At 38.4% G+C, this 26,031-nt stretch overlaps 4 protein-coding genes and 1 pseudogene across 9 annotated transcripts in view; 2 read left to right on the forward strand and 3 right to left on the reverse strand.

Moving 5' to 3' along the window:
* Positions 1-8,054, reverse strand: part of exoc6b (exocyst complex component 6B) — a 123,423-nt gene extending 115,369 nt beyond the window's left edge. For 2 of the 3 annotated variants that reach the window (XM_067443512.1, XM_067443497.1), the window contains exon 1: positions 7,867-8,054. In XM_067443512.1, the coding sequence (XP_067299613.1) occupies positions 7,867-7,955 (89 nt within the window). In that variant the 5' untranslated portion in view covers positions 7,956-8,054. The remainder of the gene's footprint in view (positions 1-7,866) is intronic. The other variant, XM_067443506.1, reaches the window with a different exon arrangement.
* Positions 7,940-12,093, forward strand: badb (BCL2 associated agonist of cell death b). 2 transcript variants are annotated; one of them, XM_067443656.1, is made up of 6 exons: positions 7,940-8,069; positions 9,041-9,130; positions 9,734-9,782; positions 9,911-10,052; positions 10,712-10,896; positions 11,019-12,093. In XM_067443656.1, the coding sequence occupies exons 4-6, from the start codon at positions 9,920-9,922 to the stop codon at positions 11,130-11,132; spliced, it is 432 nt and encodes a 143-aa protein (XP_067299757.1). In that variant the 5' UTR covers positions 7,940-8,069; positions 9,041-9,130; positions 9,734-9,782; positions 9,911-9,919; the 3' UTR covers positions 11,133-12,093. The 2 variants fall into 2 exon arrangements, with proteins under 2 accessions (XP_067299757.1, XP_067299748.1); XM_067443647.1 differs by lacking the exon at positions 9,734-9,782 and having other exon boundaries at positions 7,941-8,069.
* On the reverse strand, positions 11,790-13,260 carry zgc:101765 (uncharacterized protein LOC450036 homolog). Its single transcript, XM_067443635.1, has 2 exons — positions 13,178-13,260; positions 11,790-13,049 (listed from the first exon to the last, which is right to left on the reverse strand). The coding sequence occupies exon 2, from the start codon at positions 13,018-13,020 to the stop codon at positions 12,154-12,156; it is 867 nt and encodes a 288-aa protein (XP_067299736.1). The 5' UTR covers positions 13,021-13,049; positions 13,178-13,260; the 3' UTR covers positions 11,790-12,153.
* A 119-nt stretch (positions 13,261-13,379) lies between these two features.
* Positions 13,380-20,157, forward strand: LOC137084963 (membrane-anchored junction protein). Of its 3 annotated transcripts, none has more exons than XM_067451539.1 (11): positions 13,380-13,515; positions 13,722-13,855; positions 13,987-14,041; positions 14,121-14,196; positions 15,085-15,207; positions 15,288-15,316; positions 15,487-15,626; positions 16,515-16,566; positions 16,835-16,886; positions 19,317-19,386; positions 19,760-20,157. In XM_067451539.1, exons 2-11 carry the CDS (start codon positions 13,755-13,757, stop codon positions 19,806-19,808), a joined length of 747 nt encoding a protein of 248 aa, XP_067307640.1. In that variant the 5' UTR covers positions 13,380-13,515; positions 13,722-13,754; the 3' UTR covers positions 19,809-20,157. The 3 variants fall into 3 exon arrangements, with proteins under 3 accessions (XP_067307640.1, XP_067307633.1, XP_067307637.1); XM_067451532.1 differs by having other exon boundaries at positions 19,296-19,386; positions 19,760-20,153; XM_067451536.1 differs by having other exon boundaries at positions 13,478-13,553; positions 19,296-19,386; positions 19,760-20,153.
* A 3,529-nt stretch (positions 20,158-23,686) lies between these two features.
* Positions 23,687-23,803, reverse strand: LOC137089111 (5S ribosomal RNA; annotated as a pseudogene).
* Between the last annotated feature and the right edge of the window lie 2,228 nt (positions 23,804-26,031).

Here is a 26,031-nt window from a genome sequence, read left to right on the forward strand (position 1 = left end):
ATTAAAATGTACGTTTGCTCAGTTATTTTTTTTTGGGGGGGGGGGGGGGGGGGGGCATGTTTCATGCATAATGAGCTTTTTACACTGTTAACTGACTTGGATTCCCATCCTAAATGTAGACAAAGTTTCAAAAACTAAGTTGGACGTTTGGTGGAGTATTTCTGTGTCAAAAATACTCTGTCCACCCGCAGAGTATTTCTGTGTTTACTAGAAGCACGCAAACACAACTTGGCCGTCGCCATTATGGCCCCGCCCACCGACTCTATACACGATGTGATTGGTCCGGCAAGAGTTAGGGGAATACAGCTCAGAAGGGTATTGAGAGTTGCTAGACGACACTTGCGGGCAGATTAAATTTGCTGCCGTGCGTCTAGATTTCTAGGCTATGCGATCTATGGTGTGTGTTTAAATACATTTGTTTAGCTGACCAATATAGGTGTCAGTTTGTTTATTGTAAAACCACCCAAACATAAACCTAGCGTTCTCACAAAGCGTACTTCGTCATTCAAATGCGCTACTCCATTGTTTTTCTATACACTAGTCTGACATGCAAACCTGTTTTGCTTGCTACTGCTAAGGTTTAGTCACATACAATAGTCCATAAACCAAATCATGTCATCTTAAACCACGAGCAAACACACACAAAAGTTGACAGGCCACTAAATACAGGACATACCACAGAGACGGACATCCTGCTGTTGCTGCTTCTCCTGTTCAATTTATTTAATCCTTCGGATCTAATTCTGAATCATATCTGTATTAGTTGAATCTGATTGATAGCCATGGTTTATTAAAGTAACGTTTTATTCTCCACGCTTGAGGACGACACCGCTTTGTGCGCACTGGTCATTCTTTAGCTCCGCCCACACGATACGCCTCCAGCCGCTCGTTTTTTTTTTTTCCGGAAAGACTCGGTACAGCCTATATTTCTTTTATTAGTATAATAAAACTAAAGACTTTTCGGAGATATGAAGGATGCCATACTACTCTATAGATACTCAAGATTGACATAAGCTATTAACACTATTACTAATGCTATTGCGAAACATCTGGAGAATCCAAAAGCCTATGCACGGCTGTTATTTGTTGATTTTAGCGCTGCTATTAATACAATTAAATATGCTGATAATACAGCTTTGCTTAGCATCTTGTATGATAATACTGATCTTTCTGTGCATCATACAGAGGTAGAATTTTTTTTGAAGTAATGTAACAATAAAGGGGGTGAAATGCTATTTTCATACTGAGCTTTTTACACCGTTAAAGACTTGGATTCCCATGCTAAACATAGACAAAGTTTCAAAAATCAAGTTGAATGTTTGACGCAATATTTCTGTGCCAAAAAATACTTCTTCCGGTTTCTCACAAGTTTTCGGAAAGTTTGTTCGAGTACGGATCTGTGTGATGTCAACAAGGGCGGAATTTCCTTGGCTAGTATAAGCAATTCTCCCAGAAGGGCTTACGCACCCGTCGACCAGATCGCGAAATTCGACCAAAACGAGATAACGAAAGCAGTACACCCATTAAAGTGCTTTGCTCTGCTTTAGGGAAGTCGTCGGCTACGCTACACAAGTCAAAGGAAAAAAATCAACAATGTCACCAAAAGAAGTGTATTTTTGGTTGCCAGGCCAAGACAAACCTTGTCTACCTTCCCAAAGAACCTAGCGTTAAAGGAACAGTTGATAGATTTTGTTTTTCGGGAGAAGAAATTGAGTTGTGCAAGTGTTTTTGTTTGTTCCCTGCATTTCAGCACCGATTGTTTAATAAATAAGACCCAAATAAAAGGAATTAAAAAAGAAGTATTAAAAGGTATTTAAGGGTATAAAAAAAGAACGACAGAAGTTCTAGGTCTAATTGTAGCCTAGCTATTAAGTAATTATAAATCAAATTATGATACTGTGTGGTTGAAAAGACTGTTTGTGAAGCTGTTTCATACCTGTACTACATGACAACTGCTTTCTCTGGGTAAGCGGGAGCACATATATGTAGCTCTGAATGAGATTGCCTTCTTTTTAATCGTGCAGCTCTATTAAAAATAGGAATTACAGATTCAGAACCAATTTGTTGACTGCTAGTTTTGGCTCATTTCCACCGAGCGGTACGGTTTAGTACAGTTCAGTACTGTCCTTTGTTTATAACCTATTTACAGGATAAGAAGAACATATTTTATATTCAGTATAATCATATATTTATATTCAATTACACGCTGTTATCCCTTTACAGTTAAAGGGTTAGTTCACCCAAAAACGAAAATTCAGTCATTAATTACTTACCCTAATGTCGTTCAACACCCGTAAGACCTCAGTTCATCTTCGGAACATAAATGAAGATATTTTTGTTGAAATCCGATGGCCCAGACAGGCCTTTATTGACACCAATGTAATTTCCTCTCTCAAGACACATAAAAGGCACTAAATATGTCATTACAAAGCCCATCTCACTACAGTGATTGCACAATCATTGTATGAAGCAACGAGAATAGTTTTTAGTTTTAGAGAATAATCCTGAATGCGCTGATTCATAACCGTTCGAATCTTTGTTTTGAAATTGGCCCATCAATATATAAGTCGTTATTTAGTTGGTTTAATTATCGTCACTTCATAAAATTATTGTAGAACCATATTTAAGTAACCGAAAAATAACTAACAACACATTATCAAGGCTCAAAACAGTAATATTATTAGTTTAATCCAAAAACTCAAAAATATAAGTTAGTATAACTTATTAACCTACAAAATGCATAAAGTTAAGATTTCAAGTTGTATGACCTCAAAATCATAATTAATCATGAAAAAGCTCACTCTGGTCTTGCTTTGATGTGATTGGCCATGCAAGGACTTCTGTCTGGCAACGAGAACTAATTCCCCGATTGGAGGACATTTATAAAAGGCGGTCCTTTTCGCCTCTTCTGTTGCTGATTCAAAATAAGATGGAGACTTTTTCATTGTGATGCAATCTTATATTCGATAAGTAAAAATTACTTTAAGTTACTACTTACTAAACCTAACAATAATATGTGAACTAACTTTTAGCTAACCAGATTTACTTTATTTCTGTTTTAATGAAAATAATAGTTTTGGTTAAAATCACCATGATGGAGATGTGTTCTCCATCATGTGTGTTTGAAAAAAAAGTGTTTGCTTTAGAACTCTAAACATAAAACAAGCTACAAAAACATCAGAACAAAACAGCAAAAGAAAAAACAAATAGTAAGAATCAAAGAAAATTAGTCACAATTTAGATGCATAATTTATTCATGCCGCAATGCATGTTGGGACCCATGGGGAAGTTTTGATTGGTAGAACCCAGCATGGTGTGCTGAACTAGTGTACCAAGTTTGGTGAACTTAACAATTTAAGTACAGTGAATGTGAGCACCAAGTTAAGTGAACTTAAATATACAAGTTTTGGGAGACTCCATTACTCAATTGAATTGAGGGAACGAGTTTACTCAAATTAACTGAGTTAAATCAACTTATTAGGGTTTTCAGTGTGCTCCCAAATAGGGATGAAATGGTATAGAAATTTAACCTCATGGTTTTAGTGACCCAAATTATCACGGTTATCAATATTATCATGGTTTTGTTCAAATGAGATAAAGTGTTCAAAAAGAACCAATGCACACACTGAAAACATTTTAACAAGTTTAATATTTGAAAATGAACGAACAACAAATAAATCAAGCTGCTCCATGCCCTTCCTTATATTGGCTGCCGTCAATAGCACCATATAATGCATAAATAATAATTTGGTGTAAATATAATCTCTAATATTATCTTTATAAATATGTTAAAGCAATACTCTCATCAGTGTCCTATATCAGCTATGACGCATTTAAGTCTAGCATAGTTTGTGTATGAGCCCAAACAGTATCCCAGTAAAATAAATCATATCCATATTTTTATATGATGAAAATCATATGAATTTTCATATGACAGTTTATTTTATTAAATATCAAAAATCCAAAAGGTGTGCATTATACCCGACAACTAGATGAACAGTTTGCAGTCAGTTTTATACAACCGCGCATACCAATGTTGTATGTAACTTTAGAGACGGTCTCTAAATTTGCGAATCTCGAACATCAAGCCAACTTTATGCCAGTCATATCAGATGCGCTATGGTTCTGTGGTGTTTGTTTTAAATTATTTTTGCTGCTGAAATAGGCTAGAATAAAAACATTCAACCGTATGCTGAATGAATCTCCTGCGTACATCATCGGACATTCATCTCTGCTTTGAGTGCAGATTACAGTGAGTGAGAGCGCGCTCTGAACAAAACGGTTTATCTGAACGCATCTGATTATTAGACATTGCATTCATAAACGCAATAGAAACACGTGTGATAGGTTATAATGCACAACGCGATTATAACAGATAGCTTTTGAGAAGCCTATAATAAGTAGGTGACTAGCAACAGTGACTAGTGTGAGTGACTGTTACACGACGCCACAGCCGAAATACACCAAACAAATGGCGAGTGTTATGTCAAGCCCTGATTATTATTCCTTAAATGTCACCCTAGTCGTGTCTGAGCGTGTTCGTTCGTCTTTGGCTCAAGCTTCACGTTATTATTTCCCAGACGTACGTTTGGTATTGAGGTCAAAGTCCACTTGCCTTGTGTTCGCAAATCTCCACAGATTTGAAGTGTTTCCACTATTACAGCGACTTCTGGCATGTTCTGCCAATTAATTTTCACTCAGGACTTTTGTAAAAGCCATAATATGGCCACACCTCAGATTTTAGAAGGCTGGAAAATCTCCCGGTGCTGTCACTTCCTTCTGTCATTTCTTCTCATTTAGAAAACAGCGCTGCGTCACGTGCTGCGCGCGCCTGCACCAGACTGGATAGGATTTACAGCGACTTTTCAAAATCGTGATAATCACTGACGGTTTTAATGATAATTCAATTTTAAACAATATTACTAACCGTCAGTACATTTTACCGTGGTTGATCGTGAAACCGGTAATCGTTTCATCCCTACTCCTAAAATGTATTCTCTGCAACCTCAAAATTCACAGTTTCACACCGCACAAAATTCAACCAGCCATAAATCGGAAACAGACGGTTTTGTGCTCCAAACACACAATAACCAGTGTAACTGTCACAATAAGACAGTTTTTAGTTTAATTTTGGCTGATCTTTATTCTGGACTTGTACATGAACTGCATTGCATATCATATCAGCTGCAAAGTACAGTAATCAGGTGTATCGTCTCAGCCCTAGGTTGGAGGCAGATCTGAAAATGAACTTGTAAAGGGCCAGGATTAAATGGACTAAATGATTGGAGTGCAGCATACATCACCAGAGAGAAGCCATCAAGTTATTAAATTTAAAAATTACAAGCTTACAAAAAAAAGCATATGAATGGATAAATCATTCACAATAAGATTTATTATTTAACTACTTGATTACATTAATTTAGAAATAGATTTCCATGTCATGCAGACAAAATAATTCCTAGCTGCCTTGCAAAAGGATGAGTAGACCAAGTAAAGGCAGACTGATTTTTTTTATGCGTGAATTATGCTACAGGGCTTAACCATTGGAATGTCATCACAAGTCCTGACGTGTATGCATATTATGAAAAAGCCAATCACGACTTGCACAGCACACTACATAACATACTGCAGTGGCACTTAAAATGCGATTTAAAATAATAACCATAACCAGTACATTTACATAAAGAGACTGACCAAAATAATCAAGTGATTATAGTTGGAGTTGGGTCTGAGTGGAGGAAGCGCAGTCCGGGGAAACTGACTCACTAAGACAGACCAGCCCAGGCTGTCTCAGCACTCACTCTCTCATGCAACACAATTTCAGAACTATGGCCCCAGACGTCTTGCTAGAAGCATCTTCATAAGGCCAAATATAGTTCTCTCACACACTTATGAGTCAGCACATCATTTAAATATACTATCGGATTACAAGCTTCTGCAATTGCACACATTGGAAAGAAAACGCGTTACATGAGACATCAACCAGATCACAAGGATACAATATAACGCAGACAGCCGTGCATTCTATAAATTCTGATACCAACATGCGCTGAATCTACTAACAAAACACACACTGTTCTTGTGAAATCAAGTCACATTCGCTGACAGCTGTGCCACAAAAAGCAGAAAATTCTTTGGAAAGAGGTACTAATTTAGAAATATAAGGGATTTGAATAAACCTGCTCACGTCAACAGAATAAAGGTAAAACACTATCAACTGCATCTGAGCTTAATCTGAGGAGCATTTAAAAATGGCAACAAAAAGCTCAAACAGACATCTAAATGAGGAGGAAAAAATACAGAGATAGTGTTCCAGAGGCAGGAAGTCGATCTCAGCCGACCATTAAAAAAAGTCATCGATTAGCTTGTTTACATTTTATTCAGCCTCATCTGGTAATGTGTACACCATCCATTAAAAGCACATCAGAATGTGAGAGGCCTTCCACTGTCCTTGAATTAGCACTTTAAGGAAACATAGATAGAAGAACTCACAGTCCATCAGATCTGCAGTCAATTAACCTGCAAAAAAAGTCAGGGACCCATGATTTACTACACATTTTGACCTTACAATATGATGTATGTAAAGTCTCTGCATTACTTGAAGTCATTTTAATGTGCAGTATAACAGTCCAGGAGAGATATTAGTTGTATACACTCACCTAAAGGATTATTAGGAACACATGTTCAATTTCTCATTAATGCAATTATCTAATGTGGTAAAAGAACCACATACAGTGATGTTCAATGTCATAACTAAACATGCAAATAAGACCAAGGCCAGGAAGCCAGGCTCTGCTGAGAGCAAAAGCAATATCCATTCTGTAAATGAAAGTCCAACCTAAGAGGGTGTGAGAATATGAAGCCATTATCAATGTGCCCCACACACCACCCTGCTAGCACCAAAATTAGCATCACAGTTCCACTATCTAAACAACAACGTAAAACACAAACTGGTCGCCAAGTTACAGGAAATGGATTCAATTAGTGATTGGTTCTTGACCTGTATCCAGTCAACATAGTTGGCATGCAGGTTAATAATGAGGAAAGTAAGTGGGAAAAAATACTGTGCACAGTATGCTCTCTACAGTACTTGCTCAAGACATTGTGAACCTTATGATCGTTAAGTAGCCTAACTGTCATTGAATTCACAGCAGATATTCACCATAAACAGTTTTAGTAGAGTCGTAACAGATGATGCTGTCATATTTGTATGAAAGGCTAAAAAAAACTGAAATATACACAATGAAAGATAAACCACTTCTGAGTTGTGACAGAGATTTGCTGACATTTAACTGAAATCTGTGGTTTGCAAATTTAGCTCCAGCTGGATAAAAAGTAGAAACTCCACAAGAAATAGCTGTTCAGTTGCTGACAACTGAATTTGTTCTTCATAAGCAACTTTTAACTAATTTCCAATAAATATTAGTGTCTATTAAAAACAAATGTGCTATTAAGCTGACCGAGAAATACTTTTTAAGAAAAAAGTAAAATGCCAATGTTTTGAGGAGAAGTTAAAAGTCTGAGTTACTTCCTTAAATACAATGGACAGCAACAAAACAGTGTAAACACTTCTTTTGGTTTGTTTTCTAATAAAGAGCATATTATTCATTATACTCCAATATCCGCCTGCTCTCTCCGGGTGTCCTGAGGGAACCATGTGAGAGGAATACTAACTAAAACTTTCTCTAAACCGCTACTGAGCGCCTACTTTCCCAGCCTGACAACATGAATGGAAGATTTCCTGGCAAGTCTCTGAAGTGAGAAGTTGAACGAACAAGGAGAACAGGCTCTCCGGGCACCTTTGAACCAAAATGTCACTTTACACCCCAAGCCCGGTAGCCTCCTCTACGGTTAATGAAGACTTACCGGAGCGTTGGTCCAATGCAGTTCGTGTCTGTGCTCTCAATCTCACGCAGGATTCGCTCGTGCTCTGCCGCTGTCTCTGCGCTCGCCATCTTCCATATCCTCGCGACGCGCTCGAGAAAACCAAACACACAGCGCCCAGAGTGAGAGGGGGGAAAATACTGGAGCTTTTACTTCCGGTAGTACTGTTGGAACTAATAAATACGGTAAAATAAGTTTTTTGAGTAAACAAAACAAAACACAAAACATCGTATTTATTTGTAATACTTTAATGAGGACATATTGAAGAGACATGTCATTTGTTGTTTTTAATTATACAATTAAATACAACTTTTTGTTAACTTGTCACAGTTTAAAAAAATAAAACAAAGCCAGAAATTAAAAAAACACGTTTATATTAATGACTGACTATATTATAATTATATACTATATGAGGATTTAATGCTAATTATTACAACTCTGTGGCGTCAACTAAAAACTGTATTGCAAGAAAGTGACATCTAGTGTTCATTTACCAAACAAACCAGCATTGTGTTAATGGATATTAAGTTATTAAACATGACATGGTAAAAATTCGGGGCATGAAATGTAAAAAATAATAATAATAATAATAATAATAATAATAATAATAATAATAATAATAATAATAATAATAATTAAAAGCATTTTAAAAGTGTTATCATTGTATTAGGGATATCGTTTATGAATAATGATTGTTGTCAATAACGCTCTATAATTGACCATTCATCCAGGATTCAAAAACTAATTCTTCAACCATTTCAACTCATCAGTATTTATCCATTCCTTTATTTGATAAATAGCCCAGGTTAATCAGGGTCCCGGGCTTTATTAGCCATTTTTTAGACTTCATCTCTTGTGAGTACATGATTTTAAAACCATGATTCCCATTTATTTATCTATAACTAAAACGTTTTAACGTAAACAACAGTAGTTAATGCCCGTGTCCATGTAGCTACAGTTTATTTTTTATTTCCCTGATTTGTTTGGCATAATAAGCTTCAGCCTATCTCTTTTTTGTTTATGTATATTTTTTGTTATATTTCGTTGTTGTTGTTTTTTTTTTTACTGTGGAACATTTCTGTAAAGACCGAAGTTAATTAAATAAATGGAAGAAGAAGAAAAAAGTGAAATCGTGTTGCGCTTCTATTCTGCACAGCACGGGTGATAGTCGGGAGAGAAGCAGGAGTCCAAACAGAGCCTGTCCAAACACCAGAGACCCAGAACACCCGGAAGACGCCAGAAATCGGTAAGAAACTCCATAGTTGAACTATTAATAATTAAGTAATGCAAGAAGCGATTTTTAAACTACTACAAGGCAAGACGCAAACTTTAAAAAGTTAATAACTCACAGTCGTTGGACGGTTTAAGCTCGTTTTAAGGGTTTTGGGTGGCACCGATCGAGCCTCAAAAATGTAAACAGAAGTTTCCCGTTGGTCCCCCTTTTTATAAATGAGCGCTTGAAATAAAAATTGCATCTACAAATTTAATAATGGTTGCCATCATGGTAAAGAAACTCGACAAACACGACAATAAATGTTATACAACTTGCTTGGTATTGAGAATAAGTAACTGTGGTTTATTGTTGGTCAGGAGTTAGATAAAGCAGGTTAGTTCTCTGAAGATAGCTCTGAGAAATGTGTCTGTGTGAGTTTACACTATAAACGATCGCGGCGGGAAAGCCTGTCTGAGTTCAGACCATAACATGTTTTAGTTAGTGTGTGTGTGTGTGTGTGTGTGTGTGTGTGTGTGTGTGTGTGTGTGTGTGTGTGTGTCTCAAGAATGAGATGCTGCGCAACAGTGTTGATTATATTAGTCATTAAGAATTGCATTGTTTGCCTCATTTTAATAGGTTATGGCTAATCCCTCATCTGCTCTTATTTGATCTGTTTGAGGATAAGGTAATTCATAATGTGGGTTAGCACACATAGTCATGGCTTGTAGACAAATAAAGTTAGTACAGTAATCAATACCTCCATTGACTAAAACACTTTGGCAATAAAAATCTTTTTTATTTTCTTTAACTTAGAGTTTAATCATGGCGCAAATGTTCTCCATCTCTGACAATGAGTCAGAGACGTCAGAAGACCGTGAGGACTCTGGACAGACAGAACATAACAGTGGATCACCACAGAGAAAGCAGCGCCTCACTGTGCCTGATAGGCTGAAAGGTGAGCCAGTCTCAAGGGCCTGTGGGATAGTTAAAAGAACACACGTCATTTCTGCTGTATCCTGGATACACTTCACTGCACATTTACAAGATAAACGTAAAGAATGTGATGCATTGCTCAGATTTGAATCTCAAAGTATTTTCTCTTAATAATCTGTTATGGCATTGGATTTAGCTTTAAGGAATAGTTCACTCAAAAATGAAAATTACCCCATGATTAACTCACCCCAAGCCATCCTAGGTTTATATGGCATTCTTTTTTCAGACAAATACAATCCAAGTTATATTAAAAACTGTCCTAGCTCTTCCAAGCATTATAATGGCAGCCCAAAATAGTGTACCCATTCATTATAAAAGTAATCCACACAGCTTTAGGGTGCTAATAAAGGCCTTCTGAAGCACATCAATGGGTTTTTGTAAGAAAAGTATCCATATTTAAAAAAAAAAAAAAAAAAGTAAAATATCTAGCTTTCGGCGTACCGGTTTCCGTATTCAACTTACAAAAAAGCATAACTGGCACGATTACGTTTATAATGGATGTATGCAGTTTTTTGGGCTGTCATTTCCTGCCATTATAATGCTTGGATTACCAAGGACTTTTAAATATAACTGATCCGATCTGATCTGGCACGGGTCATTCAGTATCAGATGTCATTGTAGGAGAGCAGCTGGTAAGACAGAGGAATCTCTCAATGAATGAGGATCTACTGGAGACCGAAGCAGCAGATGAAGGCGATTTCAGGCCTAGATCTCGCTCTGCTCCTCCTGCTTTGTGGGCAGCTAAGAAATATGGCCAACAGCTAAGGAGAATGAGTGATGAGTTTGACATCCTCCTTGATAAAGGGGTAAGAAAACAATTATTTTGTATAATAGGAGCAGAGAAGGGCTTGGACTATTACAGAGTAAACTGAAACCTACTTATTTAACCATAAAATGGGTCGTTAAAATATTTTTTCATCTCTTACAGATGAAAAGGGTGAAGAGTGCAGGAACAGCACGTCAGATGCGACAATCCCCCAGCTGGTTGGCCTTCCTTTGGAGTCACAAAGAGTCTGAGGCTGAATCGCGCCCTGCAGAGTGATTGACAGTGAATTAATGATGGAAGAGGAGAGAAAAGAAGACTACTGTACAAAACAATGGATGGCAGATGAAAAGGATGCACTGCTTTGAAGAGAAGGAACAATTCCATTGACTGGTTTAAACCTTTTCCATGAACTGCACTGGGACCCTTGACTGTTGAAAAGCATGAACTTTATCTCACTGGCATGTGCTATGCACATAGAAGACAAAATGGACAATCTCCTTCTCCTTTGACTTTTCTTAAGCTCTGGGAATAAATATGCAGTAAATTCTGTGAATGTGAGCAGGATATCAGCTTGTTCATAACAGACTTTTTGTCACTCTGCCATATCAGCTTTTAGGTTCAGATTAAATACTTTTTAACAATGGACATCAAAAGTAGTCAAAGATATTTTATAATACACAATTTGTTAAAGAAATTATTAACAATGTTTTGCTGTACAAAAATCTTTTTTTATCTGTAAAAGGACTTTGGTCAGTTAGAAGATCCCTTCTGTTTTATAACCATCTCTGAGTCATAAAAATCTCTTGGAATCATCTCAACCAACAATATCAATAAGCACAAGAGCCCAAAAAAACAAGACTGGGTCTGAATACCCATTAGAGCAAGAATGGAGGACACCATAACTGGTATTACTTGAAAAATACAGATTTACAATGCCTTGTAACTTTTTTAATTCGATTTTTTTTAAAAACATTTATTGTGATATTTTTTTGTTTGTAACAAGTATAGTCTAATAATAACTAATAAACCACTTTCAGCGAAGGTTGCTCTAAGTAGCACTAGTGTAAAGCACAAATACTGTTCTTCCTGTCAATAGTATTTGGCACTATGTATCTGTTTCCATGTATGGTTTGATATACTGTTTGCATCAGAACATCTCTTTTACAATTACATTTTGAATTGTCAAATAAAAGATGCAATATTACACTAAGCATTAAATAAAGAGACATGTAGGTTATGCTGTGGGCTGTAAATTTGTACACCTGAACAATCTTGGAATTTCATTGAATCATTGTCTTTAAGACACTTGTGTTGGATCCCAGCAGAACTTCTCTCCACAATCAAGTGCAGAGAGCCTCTCCATATCCTTCTCGCTTATCTCAAAGTCAAACAGACGTCCATTCTCCTCCACACGGTCTGGTTGACATGATTTTGGCAGTACTGGAATGTTCTGTTGTACAGCCCATCTCAGCAACACTTGGGCTGGTGTCCTCCCATACTCTTTAGCTAAATCCAGAATCATGTGGTCTGATAACAGAAGCCCTGTTCCAAGAGAGGAGTATGCCTGAAAACACACCCCTCTTTCTTTACAAAGTGCCCTCAGGTCTTTTTGGACCAGCTTTGGGTGGAACTCTACCTGAAGAACTGCTGGGGGCACTTTACAGCTCATAAGCAGCTCCTGCATGTGTGTTACTGTGTAATTAGACACCCCAATGGCCCGAAATGTTCCTTCTGAGTAGAAATCCTCCAAAACTCTCCAGCTTTCAGCACGGTTTTCAGGATTTCGTTTATCCCCCACTTGTAGCCCCTGCGTACCTGGCCAATGAATAAGATATAGGTCAATGTAGCCCAATCCCAACTGCTCCAGGCTCCTCAGGCAACCGTCTCTGGCTCGGGAGCCCTGGTCTTTGGGACCCAGTTTACTAGTAATGAAAACATCTTCTCGTGAGAGGCCATGCTTGGGCAGCAGGCAACGGAGGGCATGACCTACATGTGCCTCATTACGGTACACTGCAGCAGTGTCAAAGGCACGGTAGCCAGCTGTCAAAGCAGTGTCTACAGCATTGTAAGTGTCCTCTTGGCCCTGCAAACGGAAAGTACCCAGTCCCAATAGAGGCATCTGAGTCCCAGTGTTGAGAAGCACAGATGGCTGAGGGTCAGTCATTATGGAAGGAGGAAGCCTTGGTTTAGAGTCTATGGAAACAAAAGTCCATAATTATAAGTAATGAAACGGCTATTTGAATAATTCCAGAGATTACAAATAATTTATTAAAAACGCATTGTAAAGGTAAAATGATAACAAAAACGAGACACAAAATCACCCTGCAGGTTTTTTGAAAATGAAGACACCCAGTCGCCAGTGACTTTAGCACGGTCAAGGTCCAATGATCTACGTACTACCTGTAACAGTCTTATCTTCGTCAGCTGCTGTTTCACAACTTCCTTAACCTAACATGATCATGTGACAATAAAGAGGCGGAACATATTTCTGTGGTACTCTCGTCGTCACCATAGAGATAGCAGCTGATTCGCGCCTCACTGGATGACGCGTTTGACCAATCAGAGTTTGTTGTCATGAGCTGGGGGGCGGGACGCGTACAGCTCGACGCGGTCCCGCGCTATTCAGTCATATTTGGCGCCGAATACTTGAGGCGTTACGGTAACTTATACTTTTGCCTCTGGCTGTTTATTAACCATGTAATTTCCATTTATTACATTTTAAAAAACAGCTAAACGTGTCTAAATTGGTTGTATAAATTACAGGACTTTTTATAAAACGTTTTTTTTTTAACATTTATGAACATAAAACATTGTATTTTTAACTGACGTAATACCATACTTTTTTGTATGTATCTTGTTTTTCAGTGAATATTCTGTTCATCATTAGATTAAGTAACTATGTCAATCCAGGCCTTTTCCTTCCCTGTACCTGAAACCAGATTTTTTCAGGCTGGAAAACAAGTCTTCAAATTTAAGATAAGACGGGGAGATATGAGCAGGTAAGAACATGCAAGTTTTATTTTATTTGTTTAAAGTATGTAGAATTATTTTGGAAATACATTTAAACTTGATATTAGACAGAAAATTATAATTTCTCTAGAAATATCTGACTTGATATTGCTATTCACAGCATTGAAGATGAGGAGGATTTGCTGAATGGAATGCTAGTCACTGAGGAGCTGGAGGTTTTTTAAGATCAAGATTATAATTTTGAATTCATAAACTTTAGGATGATTTAATTCCTGATGTGATTTTGCTTCACAGAATGCTGTGCGTGCAGTACTTGCAAACCTGGATGGTCTTCACCCCTTCACAACCCAGCATTTCACCATTTTCCCCTGTATGCTTTTCTGAACATAACTTTAAAGGGATAGATCACTTAAAAATGAAACTTTTACCATCATTTACTCACTCTTATTGTATCCCAAACTACTGTCTTTCTTCTGCTGAACAAGAAGATATGTGAGTAACCACACAATTTTGTCTACCTTTTGACCAGTGTTGGAAAGTTAACTAGTTTATGTAATTTAATTACAAAATAAATGTAACTGTAATCCGTTACAGTTACTGAGAAAAATGCGTAATTAAATTAGTTGTGAAAATGTTAATGATTACAAAAGACGTTACATCTGAATATTTTATGTAAAAAGCTAGGATATGTTGAATTATATTAAAGTGTTCCTTATTGTGCATTTTGCCTCCTTCTGCCATTTAAATGCTGTTTAGTAAAGTGATGCTATTCTAATGCTTTTGATTGGTTCTCATTTGAATTTGCAGCACACTACGTGCCAATTACATTAATCCACATTGCCACTGGAAGCTTTAGGCTAAAAAAATAAATAAATAATTATAATTCGTTACATTTATATAGCGCTTTTCTAGGCACTCAAACTCAAAGGCTAAAACCTGTCTGAGAGTTGCCACCATGGCAAGTGATAAAAAGGTGTTCCAGTGCTGGAAAATTAGAAATGTAATCAAAAAGTAATGAAATGTAATCAGTTACATTACTTTAATATAGAAATTGAAATAGTTTTTCAAATAGGATAACTTGTGAAATGTAACCTATTACATTTCCAAAGTAACCTTCCCAACACTGCCTTTGACTTAGGACTTATCATTGTATGAGTAATTATTATTATTTTTTTTCAGGGGCAGTTAAACTAAAGTGATGTGTAAATTATACAAATATTGGACCATTAATTCCCTTGACAACATACAACACTTACAGACAAGAGTAAATGGGAACAAGTGTCCAAAATGAGGTTCATGAAAGAGGGTGTAAAACTGTCTCCGTACCCCTTCCTTATCACACTGTATGTGGAGTATCGCGAACCAGCCTTTCGATCCACAGGTGGGCGGCCTCTCAGTTAGGGTGCACTTCCTGAACACTTTGACATATGCTCTGAATTAACTTTGTCTCTTGTTTACCAGTAACAAATACCAATTCCTGGAACACACCGGTGAGTGTCTCTTTAAATATTAATGTCTCGAGTTATATTGAGCTTATTTTGTTGTTCATTTCATAACTGAGGATGTAAAAAAATCTTTACATAATTTCTTGTCATGGTGCATGGTGTTTAAATCCTTAGAAGTGTCACAAGCTGACAAAAGTAAATGTGAATGCCCTCAGGTGTCTAGATCGAGAAGTCCACGGTGTGCTAGTGAGCCAATGAGGACAGTCCAAACCACTGCAATCGATCATCCAGAAGAGGGCACTATGAGCCAACACAAGCAGAATAACCTAACCACAGAAATTTCTCAGTGCTTTCAGTAAGTGTGTTGATGTGCTGCGTTTTGCATGCTGTATGTGTTCAAATTTGTCTCATAGTGTATTCATAATCAATTTTATTACACTACATGTAGGTTCATATCTGTACTTCCTAAGTCTTTGCTGAATGCATAGTCACAGTAGGACATGGGGAAAAAAAATTTATAGAACGGCTTCAGCCTAAACTTTAGCTTATGACTCACATACAGTAAATAGATGCAAATAGATAGATTATAACATACAATTATAGGAGGGTGTTTGTAAGAATGCTACCTTTCATGGGACCTATCAGTCAGACACAAACCCAGGAGACATCTGTGGGATTTTCCATTTTTGTTGATGGTTAATAAACTGATAAGATTGTTGACCCGAGTGATGAGGTGTTGAGTCAGATGCAGTAGTTATGAAAGAGCAGAGCAGAGGAGCTTGAGCATGGGGCGCCATCTCAATGAAGCTGCCACTCAATCAGCAGGCAGAACATAATAATTTAGCTGTTAAAATAACATCCCACCTCATCCAATTCCTCCGCGTAGGAAGAGATGCACAAATCAATAAGCCAGCGGAGAACAGAATTTGACATGTACTTTTAATTCCGTCATGTCCTCATTTTGTTTGTGGTGGGCGATGGGGAAATTATGGTGTTGGTTCATTCTGGCTAAGACTCCAGTAATTCACTGGAGTTTACACAACTCACCTACTGCAGTGTCGAAAATAGATGCCTTTTCACAGGGAATTTGTGTGTATGTGTACAAGCCCTCCAGCTGATACGCTTGCAGACTTGCCTACAACAGGTCTTTTGTTTTTATGTTAAATGTGCTGGAAAAGGGAACAGGAATTAGATGTCAAAAAAAGAGAACCAATAGATCTTTCTCTCCCTGTCTCTCTTTCAGGGAGTCCCCTTACTCGGCCAATGGTGCAGAAGCGATGGTTTGTGGCAGTGAGGTTAGTGTATGAATGTGTGTGTTGGAGGGAGACTGTTTTCTGTCCATCACTCACACACACAAACACTGTCTCAATTGTTAATCATCTTTAATTGCCCCTGCAGGGTGCACAATCTGACACATTAGCCTATTCAAGTGGCATAACTACACCATGATGTTAATTATAGAAGCTGATAAAAATAAAATACCTGTTTCAGGTACTTTTCATTTGTGAAACCATCCATCATTGGTATTTTCTTCATCTTTCTCTCATTTCTTTACTGTTATAGTTTCATGCTGATTCAGATATGAATTGTCTACCAGCAACAGATGTGTATAAAGGTAGATTGCATATATCATTGTCTTTCCTAATATTAAAGGGTTAGTTCACCCAATGTAAATGAAAATTTTGTCATTAATACTCACTCATGTCATTCCAAACCTGTAAGACCTTCGTTCATCTTCGGAACACAAATGAAGATATTTTTGATGAAATCCAAGAGCTGTCTGACCCCTCTATAGACGGAAATTTAATTACCACCTTAAAGGTCCAGAAAGGTTGTAAAATTAATTAAAATAGTCCATGTGACTCCAGTGGTTCAACCTTAATTTAATGGAGCAACAAGAATACTTTTTGTGCACAAAAAATCAAACAAAATAATGACTTTATTCAAAAATTTCTTCTAGCCTGTGTCAGACTTACACTGTTGACAGTGTAACAGTGCAGCGCTTCCAGAACGGCAGCTTACCATTGGGCGACGATGTTGACATGAGCACCACAAGTTGTTCTGCTGTAGAACTAGGAAGCGCTGCACTGTTTACGCTACATCAACAGCGTACAGGTTTTAAAGGTTTTACTACCTTTCTGGACCTTAAAGGTGGTAATTAAATTGCCGTTTATAGAGGGGTCAGAGAGATCTTAGATGTTTTTTTAAAGGGGGGTGAAACACTCAGTTTCAGTCAATCTCATGTCAATCTTGAGTACCTAAAGAGTAGTTTTGCATCCTTCATATCTCCGAAAAGTCTTTAGTTTTATTATATTTATAAAAGAAATATAGGCTGTACTGAGTCTTTCCGGAAAAAACCGAGCGCCTGGAGGCGTATCGTGTGGGCGGAGCTAAAGAATGACGATCGCGAACAAAGCAGTGACGTCCTCAAGCGTGGAGAAACCCATGGCTATCTCAGCTAATACAGATAATGATCCAGAATCAAATCTGAGGCAGAAATAAATTGAACAGGAGAAACAGCAACAGCAGGATGTCCGTCTGTGGTATGTACTGTATTTAGTGGCCTGTCAACATTTGTGTGTCTTTACTCGCAGTTTATGAGGACATGATTCGGTTTATGGACTATTGTATGCGACTAACGTTAGACCTTAGCAAACAAAACGGTTTTGCACGTCAAACTAGTGTAAAATTATACAGAGAACAGCAATGGAGTAACCTTTAGCACATTTGAATGACAAAGCACATGATTATGTCGTTTACTGATGTTTACTCACGCGACGAGCCAACAGCATAGACATTTGAAGCAGTTTTACTCACCGGCTGCTTCCAAAGCAGGACCGAACCTTTATCGCTGGGACCGCTCCGTCAAAAACACACTTCTTTGGTATGATTTGGTGAAGTCCTGTGACAGCAGTGGCGTGGAAATCCACTTTGCGACGCGACTGAAGCGATGTTGTGAAGCTTCCCGTCATTTCTGCGTTCAAATCGGTTCAAATGCAGCGCTGCCTTCTCGGAATGCTGTGCTGAAGCGTTGAAGTCGCTCGACGTCAACCATAGGAATAAAGTGGAGCGCGGCGCGGACTATAACCGACATAAGTGTTCACGGACGACTGTGTCTGCACCTGAGAGAATGTTTACGGGCGTGCATTTCCTCTCTCGCTCTAGTAACGCGCGCGCGCACCCTACCGGGAGAAGAGCCCGTACGGCCCATACAAGGACCTTCCGTTCTATTAACGTCAAGCCGAGCCATACTCGAAAAAAACTCTCTGAAACTTGTGAGAAACCGGAAGGAGTATTTTTGACACAGAAATACTCTATCAAACGTCCAACATTAGTTTTTGAAACTTTGTCTATGTTTAGGATGGGAATCCAAGTCTTTAACAGTGTAAAAAGCTCAGTATGCATGAAACAGCATTTCACCCCCCCTTTAAATATCTTTGTCTTCCGAAGATGAACGAATGTCTTACGGGTTTGGAAACAATGAGGGTGAGTAATTAAGGACAGAATTTTCATTTTTGGGTGAACTAACCCTTTAATGTTTCTTAATTCATTTTCAACGATCATTTAAAATCCTATGCATTTAGTAAATGATCAAGCCAAGAAATGTGAGCAGAATTTTGTCATTAAATTCCCATCTTTTCTCTTTTATTAGTCATCAAAGCGCTATTTGCTGTTTTTGGGGATGATCCAGAAAACAATCAGTTCAAATTAGTTGTAGAACGATATGGGCTTACAATGGAGAACGGAGGAGGAAACAATCTCCCCTGAGGGCCCCTGCAAGGGGGGCCAATGCAATAAACTGTACAGGGGCCACAGAAAACCTAGCAATGCCCCTCAATATCTCCAAATTCACACAGAATTACAACAGAAATTGTTAAATATGCACCGACAAAGTGGTAAACAAACATTTAACAAAGTTACTGGGCAATGCTGATAATTTCAGCATGATCAAATATTGTCCAATATTGGTCTATAATTATTTAAGTGTTAATAAACTAAAATATAATGATTTTAAATCTTGCAGACTTTCTGACACCTCATTTAGATGCCCCTCAAATTCCTGACCCAAATTCAGCAACTGGACAGAACACTGGAATTATTACTAGAATGGCCAGGTGAGAAATCTCTTGTGAAATATGACATTACTGATTATGTCTATTAATGCCTAGGTCCAGACATGTTTGAGCTGTTTTAACTGAAAGAAACTTGCACTAGCATATCTTAAAATATGTCAGAACCATTATTTTGTCTCAGGACACACACCAGTCATGTTTACGGCACGTTTATAAAAGCTACTTAAATGTGCTAATTTAACTAAAGCCTAATTCTGGCTTAATCTAAGCCCTGTCTGTGAAACCAGACCTAAATTTTGCACTACACCGAATGGAATTGCAACAATTATGACTGCTTTGAATCTGTATGTAAGTATAAGATTGAAAACTGAGAGAATAGATTGTTTTCTTAATGTTCTCCCTGCTCTTTTCACAGCTCACTGTTTCCCTTCTCTCTGTTTTTCCGCAAGAGTCCTGCAAATTAAAAAGTTCAAACCATCATTCCTTGACACTTTCTATCAAAGAAAAGGCTGTTTTAAGTTCTTTCAATGTTTTGAATAGCACCTGGTCTGTTATGTAAGCTATGTTGTGCTGTTTTGTGCGTTCTGTTTGTGAATTTCTTTGAAACATATCAATAATGTTTCTATCTGTGTTCATTTACACTGTCTGAGCATTAAAAATACACACTAATATTTTGAACTGTTGCTTTGGGTGAAAATGCCTTTTGTTGCATGTCATTCTCACTAAGCCTGAAATTACATTGTATCTTCTATTACGCGTTCACCTGAATGAAGTCGTTAGAACATAACATTTTGTTAACTTTTTAGTGTATCTGTGTGGTTGAGTGTCTGCATGTTATTGCATCATCCGCTAAATTGAGTGTGTGTGTGTGGCAGACCACTCTCAATAAGGTGAGGTCATCGGCCAAGGCTATACACGCCCAATCCTCTTGTCTCAAAATCCACACCGGTTTCTGACTGCCTTGGCAAATTATTACAGGATCAAAGAAGAATTAGTTAAAGCTCTCTTGTATCTATCTGTCAAAGACTTCTAACTTTGGGTTCATGACTCAAGAAAAAGCCCAGATTTATCTCTCGTTTTTATTTTCCGAGTTTACATATCGCAGTAACCTGGAAACCAGGCGAGTCATGAAGAATTATATTATTAATACATCCGCTTGCACTTTATAGCAGCTGCCAAAACAACAGGAGAGGGCATGGCCTCACGTTTTCACTTGATGAGCTAATTATATTCACATCTCGACCTTTAAACCTCCATGTCAATCAAGCTCTGAACGTTTTCTGAGAAGCTGGTCGTGTATACATCTTAATATCTCTTTATAATTACACTCCATCCTGTGACAAAAACCCAGGAGACCTTGAAGTATGAATCACGCCGATCGTGGGGAGGTGGGTTGAGAGGATGATGAATTATGTCATCCATTCCATTTGCAATGACATAATAAAGTGCGTTTTGGAAAGTGAATGGATTAATAGTAGTTTGCTAGTATAGTTAGTCAGCATCCAGGAATGCATTGTTAAGACGTTTTAATTTAGCCTTTGCTCTAAAATTGCACCGCCATTTATTTATTAATTCAGCAGACGCTTATATCCAGTGACCACATTTAAATGCACATAATTTTTCTGATTAGGTTCAAATTATTTTTCTTTTTTTGATAAAAAAGTGTCCACAAAAAGTATTAAGCAGCAAAACTGTTTTCAACTGGCTGTAATAAGAAATGTTTCTTGAGCAGCATATTAGAATTATTTCTGAAGGATAATGAGACACTAAAGACTGGAGTAATGTGGCTGAACATTCAGATATACTATTACAGGGTTTAAAAAAAGATTTCAATTGTAATATTGTTTCGCAATGTTGCTGCTTTAAGCTAGTTCTGTCATGAAACTAGATGGCACAAGCTGATGGGTCATTAACGCAAGCTAATTCTATTTACAACTTGGTACAAGCTGATAAGTCCATGTTGCATCTGCATCCAATAAGCTTGCTGCTCAACATTTAAAGGGATAGTTCACCCAAAAATGAAAATGTGTTTATCTGCTTACCGCCACGACATCTAAGATGTATGTGTGATTGTTTTTTCAGAACACAAATATAGACCTAAAGCAGCTTATTTGAGATGTTTGGCCCAATGATATGTGACAAATACAGGGATGTAGTTATAATTGAAGGTGTTGGGGGATGGGAAATTCTACTACTCATGTAAACTACTCATGACCACCTTTACTAGAATGCATCACACTTTATTGTATTTATTGTGGTCAATTTTGAATTAAATAATAGTTTATAACAGATAATCTGTTAAAGGTATAAATTATTTTAACTAAAGATGTATATAACAACTGGTATGTTGAAGCTATAAGTTCTAAATGTGTACAGTTGGTATGGGAAGTATTCAGACCCTGTTAGATTTTTCACTCTTTGTTATATTGAAGCCATTTGCTAAAATCATTTCAGTTCATTTTTTTCTCATTAATCTACACACAGCACCCCATATTGACAAAAAAAACACAGAACTGTTGACATTTTTGCAGACTTAATAAAAAAGAAAAACTGAAATATGACATGGTCCTAAGTATAGAGGGAATGCATTGACGTCACTTTCTCACCGGAACACGTCCCCTCAGCTGAGGCTGAGTGGCAGAAGAGCTGCTGCGTGACCGCAGCTATTAGAGGAAAATGCGAGTATAGCAAACAATTATCAGTTTAAACTAAAGGCTGGGCTCGATATAGTGGTCCTTACAACTACCACAGATTCAGTGATCCATGGATAATGACATGCAGCCAACAATCATGTTTTCCTGACATTTTTATGAGCCTGATTTCGACATGATTATTTTATAACTGATCAGTCATCACATTTTTCGAGTGAATCCCACTTGTATATGTGGATGGGTCAGTGTATTGAAGCGTATGGGGCCGCTTGTCACGAATGGAAAACAAAAGTTTTATTCAAATTCAGAATATAAGACCTATTAATAAAAAATAAATAATAATTATATTGCCCAGACAGCGTGCAAAGAGTGCTCCCTTTATAATCACTAAAAGTTGTCACTCATTCAATAAACGCAATCTCACAGATTTCCACAGTGAAGCTGGTACAATGAAGCTCTTATTTTCACAATGTCTGCACTTACAGAGACGCGCATGTTAACTGAACTCAGCACCCGGACAAACAAACACTCGAGCGGTGAGTGGATTCCAAGTTCAACATCTGTGATTGGCCAACTGCGTTGTAGATATCTACAAACATGTCTGTGATTGGCTACATTACTCACCGAGGCGAAAACACATTGGAAATGTAATAATTTCACGGGTGCAAGATAATAATAATAATAATGTGTTCGATTTATATAGCGCTTTTCAAGGCACTCAAAGCGCTTTACATAAAAGGGGGGAATCTCCTCAACCACCACCAATGTGCAGCATCCACCTGGATGATGCGACGGCAGCCATATTGCGCCAGAACGCTCACCACACACCAGCTGATTGGTGGAGAGGAGACCGAGTGATGAAGCCAATCAGGGGCCAATGGGCAAATTTGGGATTTTTAATGACCACAGAGAGTCAGGACATCAGTTTAACGTCTCATCCGAAAGACGGTGCTCTTTGTCAGTATAGTGTCCCCATCGCTATACTGGGGCGTTAGGACCATAGACCATAAAAAAATATGGACGACTCGACATCATCCGTTTCCGCTTGGTAGATTTGAAGCTTTCAGGCGGCCTTGCACGGCGCGGACATCTTGGGACCGAGTCTGCGCAGTAGCGATTTCGGGACCGGAGTTGTGCAGTAGACCGCAGGAAGTAGAGCAGGAAGTACAGCTGCGATATCAAAAGCCCGCCCACACTCTCGCAGATACAGAACAATGAATTATGTTGATGTGAAATAAACAGTTATGGAAATATAGAAATTAAAGCTAAAGCTCTAATCTGCTCCCAAAAATTTCGAAAAAAGTCTGTTAGTGCCTCAATGACAACTTCACTCAGAGAAGACGTCGAACTCAGCTGTCAATCATGACGTCACACCCCCCGTTTTTATAGCATCAAATAACTAACTCAAACTAAACTTATTTTTAAAACGAACACCTGAAATGAAATCATCGTGATCATAACTGCCTTCAGTGACATAAACTAACTTTGGGGGAAAATTTTTGAAGTGTAATTTTATTATTTAGTTTGCCTCGCGTCCATTCGAAATCACAGAGGGGCGGCTATACTGGGACCGGTCACCGGGGGGCGATCGAGGCGCGAAAGCTTCAGTAAATGAGAGGGAGACTGCAGGCTTGGTTAGGACCCACACAGACCACAGGGTGAGCGCCCCCTGCTGGCCTCACTAACACCTCTACCAGCAGCTACCTGGTTTTCCCAGTTGGTCTCCCATCCAGGTACTGACCAGGCTCAGCCCTGCTTAGCTTCAGTGGGAAACCAGTCTTGGGCTACAGGGTGATATGGCTGCTGGATACACACTGGCCATGCGAGAACAGTCACAGAGTTGTTGTGAAGCCACTCCTTCCTTATTTTATCTGTGTGCTTAGGGTCATTGTCTTGTTGGAAGGTGAACCTTCAGCCCAGTCTGAGGTCTTGAGCACTCTGGAGAAGGTTTTCGTCTAGGATGTTCTTGTACTTGGTAACATTCATCTTTCCCTCAATTGCAGCCCTCCACCAGCCCTCCACCAGCTAGCTTCTTTTCGCTAATAATGTGCTTTTATTACGAATTCTTATGAAGGATTACATATCCTAGACAAGCAGTTATGGGCAGCGTTTCCCTCTTAAAGCAGAAGCAGCAGCAGGTTGGTGGTTTGAGTGAGAAAATGTCACGCTATTATCAAGTCCGTCTCAAGCTCGGAACAGCAATGTCCATTGGGTCCGTGGACAAGCCTCCCTCTACCCCCTCTTCTGGCGCCGGACCTGGTTTTGTGTGTTTTCGCTGCATTCACTGTAAACCAATGCTGCCTCTCAGTCTTTCTGCCACTCAGCGGGGCGTAATCGCAGTCGCTCTAGCTGACAGTAACGTCATCTATTCAGACCCTTTGTTGTGACACATATATTTAACTCAAGTGCTGTCCATTTCTTCTGATCCTTGAGATGGTTCTACACCTTCATTTGAGTCCAGCTGTGTTGGATTATACTGATTGGACTTGATTAGGAAAGCCACACACCTCTCTATATAAGACCTTACAGCTCACAGTGCATGTAAAAGCAAATGAGAATCATGAGGTCAAAGGAACTGCCTGAAGAGATTAGAGAAATAATTGTGGCAAGGCACAGATCTGGCCAAAAATTCTGCTGCACTTAAGGTTCCTAGGAGCACAGTGGCCTCCATAAATGGAAGACGTTTGGGACAACCAGAACCCATTCTAGAGCTGGCCATTCAGCCAAACAGAGCTATCGGAGGAGAAGAGCCTTGGTGAGAGAGGTAAAGAAAAACCCAAAGATTACTGGCTGAGCTCCAGAGATGCAGTCGGGAGATGGGAGAAAGTCAACCATCACTGCAGCCCTCCACCAGTCAGGGCTTTATGGTAGAGTGGCCCGACAGAAGAGTCTCCTCAGTGCAAGACACATGAAAGCCTGCATGGAGTCTGCTAAAAAAAACACTTGAAGGATTCCAAGATGGTAAGAAATAAGATTCTCTGGTCTGATAAGACCAAGATAGAACTTTTTGGCCTTAATTCTAAGCGGTATATGTGGAGAAAGCCAGGAAATGCTCATCACCTGTATAATACAGTCTCAACAGTTATACATGGTGGTGGCAGCATCATGATGTGGGGGTGTTTTTAAATTGTTTTGCAATTGAGGGAAAGATGAATGTTGCCAAGTACAAGAACATCCTGGACGAAAACCTTCTCCAGAGTGCTCAAGACCTCCGACTGGGCTGAAGGTTCACCTTCCAACAAGACAATGACCCTAAGCACACAGATAAAATAACGAAGGAGTGGCTTCACAACAACTCTGTGACTGTTCTCGCATGGCCCAGCCAGAGCTCTGATTTAAACCTAATTAAGCATCTCTAGAGAGACCTGAAAATGGCTGTCCACCAATGTTTAGCATCCAGCCTGACAGAACTGGAAAGGATCTGCAAGGAGGGAGCATCCCCAAATCCAGGTGTGAAAAACTTGTTGCATCTTTCCCAAAAAGACTCATGGCTGTATTAGATCAAAAGGGTGCTTCTAATAAATACTGAGCAAAGGGTTTGAATACTTAGGACCATCTGATATTTCAGTTTTTCTTTTTTAATAAATTTGCAAAAATGTCAACAATTCTGTGTTTTTCTGTCAATATGGGGTGCTGTGTGTACATTAATGAGAGAAAAAAGGAACTTAAATGATTTTAGCAAATGGCTGCAATATAACAAAGTGTGAAAACTTTAAGGGGGTCTGCATCCTTTCTGTATGTTGCTATTTTTCATAAGTGTTATAGATAAAAAAGAAAAAAAAATTACATTGGCCTAAGCATGGTAATTAGGAGCCATCCATGGTCTTACCTGCAATTATATCCTTATTGTAACAAATGCTAGTTAAACAATTACAAGAACAATGCTACTTTTTCATAAGGCCAGACAAAGCTTTAAAGTATGGACCTTTTGAATTATTGACAAAACAATTGGTTAACAGATATTAGGAAAAGCCTGGTTATTAACAGGAACATTTTTAAGTAAAATTAGTTGGACCTACCATGAAACCTTTTATAT

The sequence above is a fragment of the Pseudorasbora parva genome, chromosome 1 (genome assembly GCF_024679245.1).
Source record: "Pseudorasbora parva isolate DD20220531a chromosome 1, ASM2467924v1, whole genome shotgun sequence".
Classification (NCBI taxonomy): Eukaryota; Metazoa; Chordata; class Actinopteri; order Cypriniformes; family Gobionidae; genus Pseudorasbora; species Pseudorasbora parva.

Excerpts from the sequence above, each read along its gene's own strand:
- badb (XM_067443656.1), top strand. The coding sequence starts at position 9,920 with ATGGCGCAAATGTTCTCCATCTCTGACAATGAGTCAGAGACGTCAGAA. Across the intron at positions 10,053-10,711 it reads TGTGCCTGATAGGCTGAAAG|GAGAGCAGCTGGTAAGACAG; the intron begins GTGAGCCAGTCT and ends ATGTCATTGTAG. Across the intron at positions 10,897-11,018 it reads ACATCCTCCTTGATAAAGGG|ATGAAAAGGGTGAAGAGTGC; the intron begins GTAAGAAAACAA and ends CATCTCTTACAG.
- zgc:101765 (XM_067443635.1), bottom strand. The coding sequence starts at position 13,020 with ATGACTGACCCTCAGCCATCTGTGCTTCTCAACACTGGGACTCAGATG.
- LOC137084963 (XM_067451532.1), top strand. The coding sequence starts at position 13,755 with ATGTCAATCCAGGCCTTTTCCTTCCCTGTACCTGAAACCAGATTTTTT. Across the intron at positions 13,856-13,986 it reads AGACGGGGAGATATGAGCAG|CATTGAAGATGAGGAGGATT; the intron begins GTAAGAACATGC and ends TGCTATTCACAG. Across the intron at positions 15,208-15,287 it reads ACCAGCCTTTCGATCCACAG|TAACAAATACCAATTCCTGG; the intron begins GTGGGCGGCCTC and ends CTTGTTTACCAG.